General features: G+C 50.4%; 2 protein-coding genes across 9 annotated transcripts in view; one reads left to right on the top strand and one right to left on the bottom strand.

Moving 5' to 3' along the window:
* Nucleotides 1-428: 428 nt before the first annotated feature.
* On the top strand, nucleotides 429-16,958 carry LOC147235949 (WD repeat, SAM and U-box domain-containing protein 1-like). 6 transcript variants are annotated; one of them, XR_015105955.1, is made up of 14 exons: nucleotides 429-579; nucleotides 1,697-2,107; nucleotides 2,384-2,571; nucleotides 3,468-3,554; nucleotides 3,656-3,749; nucleotides 4,478-4,511; nucleotides 4,612-4,652; nucleotides 4,986-5,083; nucleotides 5,214-5,231; nucleotides 5,443-5,469; nucleotides 5,695-5,874; nucleotides 6,805-6,939; nucleotides 9,362-9,591; nucleotides 16,828-16,958. XR_015105955.1 is itself a non-coding variant. In XM_086144344.1 (13 exons), exons 2-13 carry the CDS (start codon nucleotides 1,710-1,712, stop codon nucleotides 9,511-9,513), a joined length of 1,452 nt encoding a protein of 483 aa, XP_086000470.1. In that variant the 5' UTR covers nucleotides 429-579; nucleotides 1,697-1,709; the 3' UTR covers nucleotides 9,514-11,594. The 6 variants fall into 6 exon arrangements, 4 of the variants coding, with proteins under 4 accessions (XP_086000470.1, XP_086000472.1, XP_086000473.1 ...); XR_015105954.1 differs by lacking the exon at nucleotides 16,828-16,958 and adding an exon at nucleotides 10,057-11,594; XM_086144344.1 differs by lacking the exon at nucleotides 16,828-16,958 and having other exon boundaries at nucleotides 9,362-11,594.
* Nucleotides 11,058-16,995, bottom strand: part of LOC147235950 (protein TANC1-like) — a 40,029-nt gene continuing 34,091 nt past the window's right edge. For all 3 annotated transcript variants that reach the window (XM_086144343.1, XM_086144342.1, XM_086144341.1), the window contains 7 exons: nucleotides 16,807-16,982; nucleotides 16,050-16,182; nucleotides 14,367-14,396; nucleotides 14,183-14,274; nucleotides 13,951-14,097; nucleotides 13,274-13,374; nucleotides 11,058-13,159 (listed from right to left, as the gene is read on the bottom strand). In XM_086144343.1, the coding sequence (XP_086000469.1) occupies nucleotides 11,749-13,159; nucleotides 13,274-13,374; nucleotides 13,951-14,097; nucleotides 14,183-14,274; nucleotides 14,367-14,396; nucleotides 16,050-16,182; nucleotides 16,807-16,982 (2,090 nt within the window). In that variant the 3' untranslated portion in view covers nucleotides 11,058-11,748. The remainder of the gene's footprint in view (nucleotides 13,160-13,273; nucleotides 13,375-13,950; nucleotides 14,098-14,182; nucleotides 14,275-14,366; nucleotides 14,397-16,049; nucleotides 16,183-16,806; nucleotides 16,983-16,995) is intronic.

Here is a 16,995-nt window from a genome sequence, read left to right on the forward strand (position 1 = left end):
CGTGTGGAGACCTCTGGGAGGGTTGCAACTATTTGGAAAAATACACTCAAAGCAAATTTTGCACAATGGCCGCACTATTGTCATACATTTGAGGGCTACCACTCTGCCAAACGCTGTATTGTGTTTAATAGCAATCTCTTGAGTGTCACTGTGTATTTCTCAATCAAAATATTGTGTTTGAACGAAATACATTGGGGAAATGTTGACTTGCTCAGCAAATATTAAATACTGTGAATAATTAAAAGAGCTCATTACTTTGAGCACATTTTGTTGATTAAAAAAAATCTTATGGAGTAATTAATCCCCCAACAGAGGGAAATGTTTATCCGCTGTGATTAATTCATAAATAACAGCTCCTCGCAGCCCAGGAGGAGGCTGCTAGCTCAGCCGATGACGTCACGGGGATGACGTCACGGTCAGCTGTTCTAACCGGAAGTAAACAACGGAATCTCGAGTGGAAGACGCGGCAGAGGGAAGACTGAAGAAGAGAGGTTGGCGACAAGCAATACCAATTTTATTTCATTTTCTGAGATCGTGTCATTGCTCGCCGAGCCGCCTCGTCGCCCCGCTTCCCCGCTGGTGAATATTTTATATTTTTTTGATCAGAACCGGAAGTGTCAAAAAAAGTGCTGCGTTATGGACTTTAGCTTTATCGCTTGCTTTAGCATTAGCATTAGCGTCAGCATCCCCGGCTGGTGTCAGCGAAATAACTTCTTTAGCGTTCAGGTTGGAAAACTTGCGTGGACTTCCAGGTTTTCAAGTCAGTTATTTCTTCAGAGTATTGACAACGGAGGCTTTCCTTTAAAAAAAAGTAGGAGGAACAGACAGCGAATGCTCCCACCTTCTAACGCCCCATTTAGCATGCATCGATTAATCAATGACCTACCTTACAAAGTCTACCAAATCCGCGACGAGCTAACGGGGTATTTAGTTTTGTGTCTTTTTTTTATTTTAATCCAATGTAAAATCGTGTCATTACCTTGTTACTTTTGATATTTTGATTTACCATACTCTTGCTCCATCACTGGTAAATAACGTTTGGTCAGTGTTAACATTTTCTTGGAATTATTTTGGAATCTGTTTAACCTTTTTTCTCGTCTGTGTTGACCGGAATTGGCTTGTCAGCTTAACCGCTCTGGCCTTGGTTTAACAAAATAAACCAAGCAGTTAATTTATTCATTCATTCATTCATGGAGGCGACCCATGAACTTATAGTGAATAGTCCAAAAAAACACCTCAAGGAGTCACAGTCAGGCAACAGCCCCCCTTTGACGACTGGCTGTGAGTGATCTCTTCATATATTGTTTATGCAAATACAAGGTTTGTTTGTCACTGTCACTCTGGTCATCTCAACCAGTAGTGTCTTCGATCATCTTTAAAAGATCACCGAGGACTGATGAGGGGATAAAAGGTGTGTACTGTGTACTCGTTTAAAGACCAGACTAAACTTTCTTGCTGTTATTTTGGCGGAAGGGGGTTAAATACCCCTCTGTCTTTCTCACCTCTGGTAGCCGAGGGTGTATCCTGCCAGCTGTGGCTGTAGTTGCCGGATTGCATTTGACAGGATTAACCAACTTTAATCAAAAGTGGTTTCCATTCGATTAGCCCTTCAGCTGCTGCACGTTTGACAAGTCGGAAAAAAATCTGAGTGTCCCAAACAACTGCATTCTCTCACGTCTTTCTGTGCATTTTAAAGAACGGCCCTCCAAATGGTGTCCCTGATTTGCACCCTGCAAGACCACAGAGACGACGTCAACTGGTGCGCTTTCTCCGCTAGCCTTCTGGCCACGTGCTCCGGGGACAAAACCCTGCGCGTCTACAACAGCCGGGACTTCTCCGAGCTTCCCTTCTCGCCGCTCACCGGCCATGGCTACGGCGTCCACTGCTGCTGCTTCAGCGCCTGCGGGGAGTTCCTGGCCTCGTGCTCGACGGACGCCACCACCGTGGTTTGGTCCACGGCCACGGGTGAGATCGAGGCGGTCCTGGAGCATCCGGGTCGCAGCCCGGTCAGGATCTGCGCCATCTCTCCCGACTCCGCCCACCTGGTCTCCGGCGCGTCCAACGGCACTTTGGCTCTGTGGGATTTTCCCTCCAAGCAGCTGCGCAGGTGAGGTGGCAGGTTTAGCTGCGAAATCAGTCATTTTGAAACAATAACTTTCAGAGATAGTCATTCAGCACTGCTCACAAAAGAAATAAAATTCAGGGAAAACTCAGGCTGCTCCGTATATTTTCTACGAACAATATTATGACCAAATTACATGAAAAAAAAAACTGAAACAAAAAGCCCGCTTAACATGAGAGGACGGATTCCGGGCCACGGGAGGCTCCCCAGAGTCGACATTCGGCCCCGTCGAGCTGAAGGCGCTTTGTCTTGTTCGTCAAGGACCGGCTCAGTGAACGACACCACGCTGGTGGCCTGCTCCTTCAGCCCCTGCAGCCAGATGTTCGTCACCGGATCCACCTACGGGGACCTGCGCCTCTGGGACCTGGAAGTGAAGCAGCTGCACGCCGAGAAGAACGCCCACGACCTCGGGGTGACCTGCTGCGCCTTCGCTCCCGACATCCTCAGCGGTAAAAGCCTGACGCCGTTGAGTCAAAAACTTGTCGCGTGTGTATTTTCAGCCAGAATTTCTGAAAACTAACAGCCTAAACCTGAATTGACCATAATTTCCGGAATATAAGCCGCTAATACCTACTATTATTTATTATTGTTATGTTTTACTTGAAACTCTGGCACAACAATTTCCTTCAGGATAAATAAAGTTGTTCTTATTCTTAATTTTCATTCGAGTTGAACACTGCGGCTTAAACAACATTGTGGCTAATTTGTGGATCTTTTGGGGCTAACAAGCTACATGCCACCAAAACATTAAAGCTTGTCACATGGAACTAATGAAATTATCGTGAAATAAGAAAAGATAAAATGTAACGATCCCCATGGGGGAAATTCTTTTGTCACAACTGCGTAACAGTTATAAGTGTCAATTAGGAAAAGCTAAAGACATCCACAAAAAGACCTCTGAGAGAACAACAACCGCAACAACATCAAGGATAAGAATGGAAAAAAAAAGACAGCAAGGGTGAAAATAGACAACCTAAACCAAACGACAACTTAAACAGAGTGACAACAGCAATGACAAGAATAAAATAAACCAACAAAAATAGGCAGGATGTGAGTGGGCTGAGACCAACAAGGATAAAAAAAGACAACAAATTCTGAGTCTGTTCAATTCAGACACCGAAAAAGACGACTTTCATGGTTTTAGTGCACAGGAGGAAAACCGATATTACGATTAGCCACTGCGGCTCATATTCAGGTGCGCTCGGAATTTACGGTAGTTCGGTGACGTCGGCAAGTGTAATATTGAATGTTGTGATAACCGATGTTGGAACAGGAAAACAAGGAGGAACCCGATTTGATTTCAGCAAGTCCTTCGAGCATCTGTCCGTGTGTTGCCGTCTTGCAGGTTTCCAGCTTGTGCAGTTCCGCTTGGCGTCTTGCGGACAGGACAGTCAGCTGAAGATCTGGCTCCTGGAAAAGTTCAGCTCGGGAGGTAAACCTGCTCCTCGGACTCCCGTCGAGTGCCCTGTTTTCTCTAGCTCGCGTAAAACCACCATCCCCTTTTTATCCCTATGTGTTTCCCTTCTCCTGCAGCCTGTAAGATGCGTCTCGTGCACACCTTAGCGGGCCAGTCGGCCCCGGTCCTCTGCTGCGCGTTCTCCACGGACGGCCGGCTGCTTGTGTCGGGGTAAGCGCTTCTCCCCGAGCGCTGCTGGTAACCTCCACCCCCGAATCCAGAGTCACGCTGGTTTTTGTATCTGTGCATTTAGCTCCACTTTATCGGTTTTAGTTCTTAAATTTGAGCGTCGTCTCAGAAGTCGCTTGTAAAATGTGAGGAGAACATGGCGTGCATCTCCGTGGAGTTCTGGAAAGAGCCGCCAAAAAGGAAAAACATACTGAGTTTCTTTCTGTCATCTTGCTTTTTTTCTTAGTACTGACCTAGATGTAAGTGACCTGCTAGAAGTCTTTTTTCAAAATGGCAAAAGGCAAAGAAGGACCATATTTAAATGCATAGATGTATTTCTCCTCCGAATGGTTTAATTTATCGGATCGATTGGATGCCTTGTTATTTTCATCGGGGTGAAGTGTTGCCATCGGAGAAAACAGTCAATTTAAAACACAAATTTAAACACCAGCCTTGTTGAACAGCAGCACATCTGTCGGGAGGCTTAAGAGATCGACAGGTCCGTCATTTCAGAGGTCTTTATGTGCAAAACTAAGATTGTGTGACAGGATAACAGGGTCGAACCGTGAGAATTATCCTTTTAACTTGAGCAAACGTTTGAATTCAGCCAGCGTTAATTTCGGGGTGCAGTACCGCAGAGTGACCACTGGGGGGCGCCACCGACCCCTTGATTTCCCAACGTGAGCCGCTGATAGAGGACAGTAACTGATCTCTCCCCGTGTTCCCTCCAGCTCTGTGGACAAAACTGTGACAATCTATGACGCAGTGAGTACTTTTCCTTCATTCTAAGTATTATGTGTGCCACCGATCAAAACCCAACATCCGTGGCTCCATTTAATTGTCCTTTTTCTGTCTGTCTCTGCAGAGAAATGCTGTTTTGCTTCACACGATAAACCAACACACAAGGTAAATCACAAAACACTCTTGCAATAAAACTTTCTGTGCCTGTTGTTGCAGTTTTGAATCATGATGTAATAGATAAGAATAATTTTTTTTGAATTGCTGTAAAATATGTTGCACTTTAAATCACTAGTATAAATGTATGTGTGGACATACATTGACGCACGCTTGTATATATTGTATATAAGTATAGCAACACTAAAAATATGTCTAGATTTATTCCTTTTATTTTCTTTATTTTATTTCAAAATCCCCATCCAGTTATTCCAACCTCAAGCCGCACATTTCTGCCGTTTACAAAGCTAAAAGCAAAGCTGAGCGCCTGTCGCCTGGTTGCAGATACGTGACGGCGTGCGCCTTCTCCCCGACCTCGGCGCTCATCGCCACCGGATCGATGGACAAGACGGTGAACATCTGGCGCCTGGAGGACGGACGCGGTGGGGCAGCTCGTCACCGCGCACGTCCTCTCCTCCTCCGGAGTTGCGCAAATGCCTTTTTTATTTGATTTGTTCTGTTTCTCTGTCTGTTCGTCGGCTCGTCCGTCTGCACGCCGCTTCCATGGCGAAGACGGGAAATCACTGCCAGGTACGTCTCATCTGTTTTCCTCCCCACAACCAGCCCCTCATTAGAAGTCATTGTTCTCGCGGCTCTTTTTTTTTTCCAAATCGGAGAAGAATATAGTGATTTTGCATTTTTGGTCGAGTCAATCGCCGCTGCCCCTTCCCGCGGGCTTTTCGGTGATGGTCGCCTCGTTACGGCCCGCCACAAACTCCGCTTCGCTCTCTTGTTCTTCCAGAGAAATCGGCTCTGACATCGAGTGGAGGTAGGAAGACACACACACACGCACCCACACACACACACACACACACACAAATGCTCCGTCTGCAAAGCGTGTATTATCGGTGAAAGTCCAGGCCACGAGCGTGTCGATGAAACCTCCTCGGTCGGGTGGAATCAATACTCAGCAGGACACCCGGAGCGTTTGGCTTCTTTGTTTATTTATTTCGTTTTTTAATACCAAGCGTATTTTCTGGACTCGTCCTCTCAGGGACGACCTCGGCGGGACGCTCCAAGCTGCTGGTCGGCGATTGGTCCGAGGAGGACGTGTCGACCTGGCTGGCGGAGGAAGGGCTGTCGGGATTGGTGGACAAATTCCGGGCGAACAACATCGACGGGACGGAGCTGCTCGGCCTCACCAAGGAAACGCTGGCGTCGGAGCTGTGCATAGGTGAGGATGACAAGCGTAGCACGCCGGCGCGATGGAGACGGGCGGCAGGAAGATGCCGGGATTAAGGGAGGAGGGGTTTGAGCCTATTTACCCGGATAAAAGGTCGCCCCGTTAAAAGAAAGGGGCGAATTAATGTCTGCGTGTTTTTTTTTTTTTTTAAACCGAGCGGGATTACATAATCCCGGGCGGCGCCGCCACGGAGGCACCGGGCTTTTTCGGCGTCTGCGACGTTAATCTGGATCGCTCGGTGACTTACATAACCCGATTCCCCCCCCCAACCCGGCGCCCCGAATGGCCGCCTCCCCTGAGCTCGTATTTTTAGATCTTCAGTCTGGATTCTTTCGAGATTTTTTTGGTTCATCAAATATTTGGCATATTTCCGCCGCTTCGGCCCTGTGTTTGCGCAGCCGTCAGCAAAATGTCTGTCGCGTTTCCACAGCAGGACCGGGTCGGAAGGAGCCCGACTTCTCACGACTTCTCCGGGCGGGATTGACGGGAGCCCGTCTCCTCTGAGAAGCCGAAGCAGTATATATTTGCTCAATATTTCATCTCCAAACCGCCGCTCGTTTCTGGCGGCCAGGCTCCCGCACAAAGATTGAAATATGAAAAATTTAACATCAGGAAAAACAAAAACAACGGCGTTCAGGCGACAAAGGTTCCGACACGGCCAACCGCCCGCTCGGAATTTTAACTTTTCCCAAACAGGACAGACAGTCGGCAGACCCGCTCTGCTCCCACCGCGTTCACACTCGCCCGCCCACGCTCGCTCGTCGCCGTCCAAGAGCGAACGGCGCTAAACGCATGAATAACAAATACTCCGATCCTGGGCGCCGATCATCTCATAACCCCTCCGCCGGTTTAATCACACATCAATACAATGATTTCAAATTCCCCGCGTATGTATGTATGCACGTATTTGTGTTTGTGCAGAGTCCGTCGGTATTCGCAGCAAGCTCCTGAGGAAGGTGGAGGAGCTGAAGAACGAGTGCGTGTCATCAGGTGTTCCCGATGAGTTCCTGTGTCCGATCACCCGGGAGCTGATGAGGGAGCCGGTCATCGCCGCAGGTGAACTAACTACTTCTTTAACTACTTCTAACTACAACTGACCACCAACCCCTATTCCTGCAGTTAGAGCAGGGGTGTCAAACGTACGGCTCGCGGGCCTTCACCGGCCCGCCAAGGCATCCGCTGCACCCCATGGAATAAATCTACAATTTGAAAAAAATGCTTAAAAATCATGACTACTTCTACTTTTTTTGAATTAAGAATACAGTTCCTAGATGGCAGTAATGCGGCCTACGGGTTATAAATAACATTTTTACTTATTGTTAGCAATGTACCTGCTTTTTCGTCGACCCCGACACCCACGTCAGCAAGGTGTCATTGTCAAAAAAAGAGTAAAGTCGGGTTTTCCAAGAAAAACGTGCCACTTAATATTTGTTCGTTGAGGTTAATAGGAAAATGTGTATGCTCGTTGTGGACGCAGCATGTTTTGATGGCAACAAAATGCGCGGAGAACAGACCTGAGGCAAAATGTTGCTGAAATTGTACTTACTTTCCTTCATGAATCTCACTTTGTTCGTCATGTATTTTACAAAAGAACAGTTTGTTGCAGATTTTTATAATTTACCTGTTCTTGTTTACACTAAAACAAAAGGAAAAATTTGGACTTAGTGTCGCCGTTAGGTAATTATACAGTATACCCTTGTTTTTCGCGGGGGTTACGTTCCAAAAAGAACCCGTGATAGGCAAAAAGTAGAAACCTTTATTTTTTTTGACAGATATTATACATCCTTATTAAAACTTATTGCTGGTGTCGTTCTTAAGTTTGTTTCTTCCTTCTTTATGGGACGAACGGAGGATTCATTAATTCCGTAACGCCGGCCTTCGGCCGTATAGCTTTTACCTTCCCTTAGCATGTCCAGAAGTTTAACTTTATCTGCGATAGATAGCATCTTCCGCTGCCTTTTGGGCCCTTTTGTCGGTCCAGAGCGTTTTGTCAACATTATGGGTTTTAGAGAAACTCGAAATTGCAAGAGAATTTGCACGTACAAGCTGTTTTACGTACGTGTACATATTAAACTGCAACGTTATTGACGAACAGGTAGAGAAGAAGCGGAGTGACGTTTTAGCCAATCAGAATGCAGAACACAATGCACGATGCAAATCCGTGAAGTAGCGAAACCGTGAAAAGTAAACCGCGTTCTAGCGAGGGATCACTGTAGTACGATTTTACTGCTCCATCCTCCGTATGTGAGTTAGAGGATGAAAAGGATGGTCTGGTGTTCCCACAGCTCACTCACATGGGAGAAGTTTGCTCACCAAGCCTGAACATCGGTGATATTTTAATCCACAACGTTTTCCACATTTTAGATATGTAATTTTTGAAATGATGTAATAGCTAGAATACCAACAGGGAGAAAACAAATCAAGGAGGAAAAAAAAAAGGAAAAAGAAAAAGGAAACATTTGCAGTTGAGCGTATCATTTGGGACTGAATCGCAGTTTCCTGCGTCTCTTACGAAGGGCAAACTGAGCCCACGGAGACCGCGGTATTCCGTTTGAGCGTGTTTTCCCTTCGCTGCCGACAAGCGGGGGGTCTCGCAACAACCGATCGGGTTAGATAACGACTCGGAAGCCGCTTTTCCCAGTGTTTTCTCCGGGACGCCTTCCGGCTGCCAGGAAGCCTCCCTGTTAGAAAGCCTTCCAGGTAAACATCTACCCCCGTTTGTTGTCGTCCCGGAGAAGACGGAAAACAGAATTCTTTCATATCTGAGTCCAAATCCTTCCTCGGGGAGACGTCCCGGCCCGGGTTCGGAACCATCCTGCGGCAAAACGCGCCATCGGCGACGATGACTGTTTATAAATTAATGTTTCGTCAAATCCGACGTCCGGATGGGCGAATTCAAACCCGATCCGGACGCGTTGCCCGGGTGTCCTCGAGCGCGCAGCCGTCGCCATGGCAGCCGCCCCTCGCCGACGGGAGACGAGCACCCTCGCCGCTCGCTCGGGCGCCGAGGCGGCGGCTCGGAAAGAGCGAAATAAAACAAGCGTCGTGCAAAACGTGGGTAGAATCGCGGATGCAACACGACGACACTCCACCCGCAACGGCGTCAGGAGCTGATTCCACATCAGACGCTGAGTCGACACATGAAAATACAAGGAGATAAATCTGAGGAGGTCATGGTTGATCTGGTCAAAACCTTCTTCTCGCCTCAACCGTCTTCCCTTGAAGACATTTCACCTTTCACCCGAGAACCGAAGAGGCCTCTGGGATGAAAAGAGGGAAGAAAACGAAGTCCGGTTTCCACGAGAAGACGATTTCGACAAGGATCATATGAGTGTTAAGATAGGATAAAACTAAGGTTGCAAAAAACAATAAATAACAAGGATTTTATCGCAGGATGCGCGAGTCGCGATGTAAACGGTTTTGTTGACGGGATGCGTGTCGATTCGCGACGATGACATGGGCGATGTCGCTTCCGCAGATGGATTCTCGTACGAGAGAGAGGCCATGGAGAGCTGGATCCACACCAAGAACCGCTCCAGCCCGATGACCAACCTGCCCCTGCTGACCACGCTGCTCACGCCAAACCGAACCCTGAAGATGGCTATTACCCGCTGGAGGACGAGCCACTGAGCGCCTCTCCTTGTCTTTTTCTTTTAAAGCGAGAAGAAAAAGACAAAAAAAAAAAAAAAAGAAACCAGAGCATTTCAGGTATTTTTTTTTTTTCCCCTTTCCTTTTCGTGTCGCCCGAGACGTTTCCTCACTCGTGGTCGTTTTTTAGAGTCGAATCCGAAGAACAGGCACACTCGATATGGATCTGTAGGACGACGCACGCTAACGCAATCCGCGACTTTTCTCAGACGAACCGTCACCGCGGACGTTCTCGTCGAGTGTTTCGTTTTCATATTGGCGCGGGGGTTCAGATCGGTTGTCCAAAAAAAAAAGGGAAATATCCAGTCTTTGTTGAAGCTAACAGATTGGATCCCAGGTGTGACCGGCCGTCCGGGGAGCAGCTTTGCCAGATGTTTGGATTGAGTTTGACAGATCCGGGGAACGTTTATTAACGTTCACATACTGGAAGTGACAGCCTTAATAACATATTAATTCGTAGCGTAGGACCAGGTCACCTCTGTTTTTCAAATTAACGCGAACGATGTTTTGTTTTTAACTCAAAAGACTCCCGACAATCTCGAAGTCGCCTTTTAAAAAGGAGGCCTTCCATCCGAAGTGAGGATCTGCCCCGGATTCTGCACCACGGATCTTTAAAGGGAACTTCCGCTTGGAATCCCAGAGCGGTCGTGTGAACAAATTGATGCCGCGGAAGAAAAACAAACGAAGCAAATAACCGAAGTGGCGTCACTGGTCTGGTTGCAGTGGCAATAAAGGATTCATTTATCAGTGCGGACGTTGTTTTTTTTTTTTTTTTTTTTTTTTATTCCTCGATATCTTATTATCCAGCCATTCCTTTCTGCTTAAACACCTCGGGCTACCAGGCGAGCCTGTTTTCTATCCCAGCCTAGGAGACCTTGTTGTAAATTTAAAATCAGGGGTGTTGAAATTATTTTAGCTCAAGGGCCACATGGAGGTAAATAATCATAATAATTTATCCTTTATTAATTCGTTCTCTGCAATTAAGCGATCAGGGATGAAACATGAGCGCTAGGCTAGCAGCTAGGGGTTCAGCGTCTTGCTCAACAAATTAAATCTATTCTCCCGTAGGTCGGACGGGTAAAATCATGACATATTAACTACTTTTAACGTACCTATTGCGCAATTCACCCCTGAAACCTGGTATCTTTTAGCTTTGTGAGCCGGATTAAACCCGTTTGTTGGCCTGATCTGAGTTCGACACCACTGTTTTAAATTGTTAGCATGATTTCCAGCGGTTAGCGCTTCCGCCTCACAGCGAGAAGATCCGTGTTTCCTCTTGAGTTCCTCCCGCTGTCCAAAAACACGCAGTAGTTGTGCGTCTTGCAAGGAACCCAATCTGCATCCCCCGAAACACCAACCCTCCTCCATAATGTATGCGACTTTTGCCCCGAGGCCTCAAACTCTCACGCTTCCTCTGCAAGTGTTTTACCTTGCACACGTTCACGACTAAATCGCATTATTTGGGTCCGCGGTGGGAATTTCACCGCCAGCTGTAAACTGTGAAAGAAGAAGATGTAGAAATATAGTCCGTTAATATTTAATCTCTTTATTGTACCACAATAATAACGTGGTAACATTCTGTAATCCATAGCGTGACTCTGAAAAGGGGAAAATGACAACTTTTTTTTGTTTTTCCTCTCCGCCGTTTCCTCCCGCGACACGTGAACTCGTCCTCCGCTATGCAAAAATAGATAACATACTGTGAATTACTGAAGCGATCCATTAGATAATTAGATGACGGTAAGGTTCCAACAATGTCGTGTACATTGTTTGTTGTTTTTTTTTGTTTTTTTTAAATATGTCGATCGTAGCAATAAAAAGAATCTAAAATACATAAAGTCGTTTCTTTCCGAGGCCTGTAATGAAGACAGACAACCACATACAGGCAAATATAGAATCTGCAAATATATTGTACACCGTACAAATATAAATGTTTTTTAAAAGACACTCGACGATAGAAATGGCATCCTGCGACTAGCGAGAGGTTTTCGTATATTCGTGCACGAAGCTTTGTCAGACTTGTATACCTAATGTAATAAATAAAACGGAGACGATATGCTTATTATTTCCCCTAAATCCCTACGTAAGGTGTTTCCTCGCGTCTGGAACGCGCCTAGTTGACGAGCTGTGAAAGCAAGAAAAAGCGCCGTAGCCCCGAGATCGACGCCGGCTCGAGATCGGCAAAGCGAGCCTCCGCCCGGCTCGGATAAACTACGCTCAGACGTTGGACTCTATAAAGGAGCGCTTGGGCTTGATGGGCGCCATGTGCAGAGCCGGGTTGTCTCTGGTCAAGCTGGCCTGTCTGTGGCGCCCGTCCGGAAAGCGCAGCTGGGAGGCCCTGGCCTCGCGCTGGTGGAGCCGCTCGGCGAAGTCGCGGCTCTGCTGCTGGCCGCTCGCCTGGCTCCCGGAGAGCTGCTCCTGGAAGGACGCGCGCTTGTACTCGTGGTTGGCCCCTTGGAACTCCATGACGGACAAACTCAGACTCTCGCCGCCTCCCTGGCCCTGGCGGCCCAGGCAGGAGCCCTGGACTCGCACCGCCTTGTCCATGACGCCCATGAAGGGCCGGGGCTTCAGCTCGGGTTTGCTCTTGAAGCTGCCGCCGCTCTTGAGAGGGCAGGGGTTGTCCGGCGGCTGCGGCCTGCCGCCGTCCGACAGGTTCCCGCTGGACGCCTGGCTGGAGCTGGAACCCCTGGAGCCGGTGGTCCCCGCTCCGCCCGCCTCCCTCCTGACCTCCATCCCCGAGCCGAGGGCGAGAGCCAGGCCGTCCAGGGCCACGGAGTGGGCGGCGTGTCTCTCGGAGCCCCTGGAGAAGCTGGAGGAGCGGGGCTGGTAGACGGGCCCGGCGTGGCCCGGCGGGGACGAGCTGCCGGGGGACACGGGGTGAAAGTGCTCGGTGGGGGAGTGTCCGGAGTGTCCGGAGTGTTCCGCGGCCGGTCCGGCGCCGAGGTCGAGTCCCAGCGGCGGCGCCGGCTTCAGCGAGGTGGACATGTGTCTGCCGGGCAGCGGGCTGGAGGGGCCGCACAGGGACAGCGGTCGGACCCCGACCCGGCCCCCCGCCTGCAGCGAGTGGCAGTGCTGATGAGTCCTGGCGCTCTGGGCGGAGGCCTGCCTGCTCACGGCGGGAACCGGCTCGGGCAGGTCCACGAAGAGCTGGTTCTGTACGTAGTCCTGCTCCGCCAGGGCGAAGGCGCCGCCCCCGGGGAGAGTCCTGTTGGGACCGTAGGGATTCAGGGGCCAGAAATCCGGACTTTTTCCGCACGGCAGGCTCACCTCCTCCCCTTCCCTCCTCTCCTCCTGCTTCTCCGAATCAACCCGCTCCTCCGGGACCTGCCTCTCCAGACTGCCCTGCGAGCGCACGTCCTCCTCCTCCTCCTCCTCCTCCTCCTCCTCCTCCTCTTCCTCCTCCTCGGCGGCCTGGTGGTGGTGGTGGTGGTGGTGATGGTGGTGGTGATGGTGTCCGGCGTGGGCGTGCGGCTCTCTGTTGTAGCCCTGCGGCGCGTTGTTGACCGACGTCTTCTGATGATGTTTGCATTCCTCCTCCACCCGCGCCAGCAGCCGCCGGATCTCCCGGTTGGACGGGCAGAGCCGCGCTGCCTCGTGGAGGTCTGCCAGCGCTGCAGCAAACTGCCTGCGGGACGGAGCCGAACCGAAAGGAGGGCACGGGGGGGGGGGGTTAAAAAAAAAAATACACGCGATTTCACGCGCCGGCGAGCTCTTCGCTCGCATCGCGCTTCGGCTTTACCTGCTGCTCCTCTTGGCCCGAGCCCTGGCGTAAAACGCCTCGTACGACCTGGGCTTGAGTTCCAGGGCCTTCGTGGCGAACTCCTCGGCGATGCCGAAGTCCTGCCGAAGTTTATAAAAGAGCAAAGCTTTTCAAATTTCACACAGAGGAGCCAAAGAATCCGGGGTGTTTACATGGCTTCGCCTGAATTACGTTGTTTGTGTGTGTCTGTATGTGTGTGTGTGTGTTTTCCGTTTATCGCTCAGCCCGACGAAAAGACTTGTTATTCCTGCGTCTTCTCACGCATAGCGATGGCGTCCTTCACGGCGAGGTCATAATGGCAGCCGTGAATCTCGAGATCGCGGACGCGGCCGTTGAATATTTAAGGACGGTATCATATGGACGCCCCCCCGCCGCCGTTCCAATCATGTATGATTAATCTGCAATGCACGCCCACGTGCAAAACCCCCAGCTCCCCCTCCCTCCCTGCAGAGACTCAGGAGAGCGAGCGACCTTATCACGTCTCATTACCGCCCCCATTGCTCCGCGGTCACCGTGACCCAAAGGATGGCCGGTTCGCATAGTTTCCCAGAACACACATGCACGCTCCCTCTCAATGATGTCACCGCCTGCTTCCATGTCAAACAGGCAAACGCACGCATTTTTATAAACGCTAATTCAGAGCTTCGGGGCCTCACGTTGGTTTTCCTGCGGCAGCGGGAAAGGTTGAGGTAGAGGGAAACCCGCAGCTCCCGCAGCCCCTTCAGCTCGTCTCCTTGCCCCTCCCGCGGCAGCTTCCTCAGGGCGTACTGGTATCGCTGGCCCGCCTCCTTCATGCGTCCCTTCTGCAGAAGGACGGCGCAGGCGGGAACGCCGTTTAACGTCTCCGCTCCTTCCAAAGTCGGACGCGGAAGAACGTTCGGAACCTACCTTGTAGAGAATGTTTCCTTCCTCCATGAGCTTCTGCAGGAGGATGAGGAGGATGTCCGGCTTGGACGACGCCATAGCCCAGGTGGCGTGCCCTGCAGGAGGAGTGCGAATATTTTAATTTTCACCCTCCCGCGTCAAACAAACCCCCCGCCGACGTCGACCCCCCCCCCCCCCTCCCAGTTACCTGATCGATCGTGCGGAGCGGTTCTGTAGCCTTTCCCGCGGAGAGGAAACCGGAGGGTTTTGGAGAAAGAGAGGAGACGTGAATAGCGAGCGGCGCAGCTGCAGCCGTGCAGCGGAAGTGGAAGGAATGAACCGGGTTTCAACAAACGCGCGGCTGCCATTCGAGGAATCGACCGAGCGCGACGGAGAAATTCTAAAATGTAAAGGGAGAGACGCCGATTCCTCGTCGCCGGTGAAGGAGTGAAGGAATCGGGTTTGTTTAGTTCACGCAGGAGCCGGAGGGGAAGAAGAAGAAGAAGAAAAGGCGAAGCACAGGAATCATGCTTTCTTTTCCCCAATGCTCTTTGGTTCTCCGTCTTCCTGCCGGGTTCTCTGAACACCACGAGGGAACGTCTGTGATTGACAGGCCACCTTTCCAGGTGAAACCTCGCCTCTCCGCTCCCCCGCCCTGCGGACAGTGACCTTCTCCAAGGCCGGCACAGCAGAAGATGAATGAATGAATGAATGAATGAACGAATGAATGAGACTTCACACTGGGTGCCGAGATCGGCTGCAGGCTCATACAAGTCAGAAAAACAAGCCGCGACTTTTGTCACGTAAACAACGATGCGGCTGATATATGGACTTTTTTGGGAAGGGGGCGCTAACGAGCTTCACGACGCTAAAACGTTTATCCTCGTCACATCGGACCGATGAAATGACCCGGGAAATTCCGTTCCACTCTGACGCCGAAAAAGACGACTTTGACGGTTTTAGTGCGCAGGAGGAAGGCCGCGATAGCGATCGGCTAGCTTGTACGGCTTATATTGAGGTCTTTTTTGTTATTAGTTATTTGACACTGAAGAGGAGGGTTACAACACCCTCTCCTTTCACCCTTTGAAAAAATGGTAATGGTTTTTTTTGGTGTTTTTTGGGGTCACCTGACCTTAACTTCCATCTCAGTTTGTCGTCCAGACATCACGCCTTTAGAGAGCGGGACGTCGCCCTGACGTGACATGACACGGCGCGAGCCCGTGACCTTTGACCTTTGCTTTGTGAGACGTTCAGAGAACTTCCCCCTTGCGGCGCGGAGAACACGGACCGCCCGGAAAGCATAACAAGCTCCGGGAATTTTGGGGACGCGGATTCAACGCCTGCGTGAGATTTAAAGTCGCCACAGAAACACCTTGACTTACGAATTGAACTCGTTCCGCGACGGAGCTCGTAACTCAGTTTGCTCGTATCTCAAATTCAAGTTCCCCATTGACATAAACTAAAACGCTGCTAATCCGTTCCATAACTTTACTTTATGAATACCAAATAATTGATTCAAATCATATATTTACCTTCAGACGAAGACACCGGCAGTGGAGGTTGGGGGCGTTTTTCATTTGGTGCTTAACTTAACTTACTGGCCACACACTTAATGCTAATATTTGCTGCTAAATGTAACTTGCACACTTCTTTTTGTAACAGGGTGAACCATCAACTATTTGAGTGGCTCTCCCAGCAGACGATGCTCTCCGGTACGGTATCTCGACAACAACAACTTCTCCGTCCCTTCATGGACACGCACGCCTCGTGTTTTTCCATGCTACCTGGTGGCGGGCGGCGCATCCCGCTGTTTTTAAACGCGATTTGGCAGACAGCGGCGGCTGTATTTGAGGTCAGATGTACAGGAGGGTGCGGGGTGAAGGTCTCGTACCCATTTTGGATCCCTTCTTGAGCAGCGAGGCCACCAGGGCTGGGTTCTGGCAGCCGGGCGTCCGTTCCAAAGCCCTGCCGCCGTTGTTGTCGGCCCGCTCCAGCACGGCCCCGTGCTCCAGCAGGCACTGCACCTGCACGGCCACCGCATCGGGACAACACGTCACAACCTCGGCGCCAAATCGGGTCAGAAGCCATCGTTCCACCAGCAGAATTATCCGTCTTTTTGTCGTCTCTTTTTTTCTTCTTCCCCTATTAGCGCTTTCGCTGTGTTTTGATTACATTCCTGCTGATCATTAATTACACAAGTGATTGTTTCCCTGCTCCTCATTAGACGTGATTGCAGATTACCTCCCGCGTCGCCACGTCTCAGAAAAGCGGTCGTGATCCGATCCGCGGGTAATAATCAGGATTCCTGATTTCTGTTATTCGACGAAAAGCGGGTTAAAGTAAGCTGTGGGCGTCTGAAATCCAATAACTGGGATGTTCTGGCGGCTCATTTTCCACCCGGATCAATTAGCTGTGAGATGACTTTGTTGGAAAAGGGTTATTTCTCCGCGCGCGAGGAAAACGAGCAGTCGTTCCTCCTCCGCCGCCGGGACGTAAACCCATCCAAGAACCATGACATCGCAAGTGTATTTACCATCTTTACGGCCCCTCCGGCTCCCCGAGGGGGAACCCGGCACTTGTTTTCCGCTCATTGCTCCCCGACAGCGACGTCTCCAGGGTCTCTCGGTCGGACTCGACGGGAAACTCACCGTCTCCGCGTCCCCGTTTAGAGCGGCGATGTCCAGCGGGGTTCGTCCCTGCCTGTCAGGCTGGTTGGGGTCGGCGCCCGCCTCCGCCAGCAGCTGCAGGACGCCCTTCTGCCCCCTCGTGCACGCCCAGCCCAGGGCCGTCAGCCCGTCCTGATCGGCGCTGGACAGACAGGCACCTGGTATCCACAC

The sequence above is a fragment of the Fistularia commersonii genome, chromosome 3 (assembly GCF_037954325.1).
Source record: "Fistularia commersonii isolate RoL2024-O1a breed Wild chromosome 3, RoL_Fcom_v1.0, whole genome shotgun sequence".
NCBI lineage: Eukaryota > Metazoa > Chordata > Actinopteri > Syngnathiformes > Fistulariidae > Fistularia > Fistularia commersonii.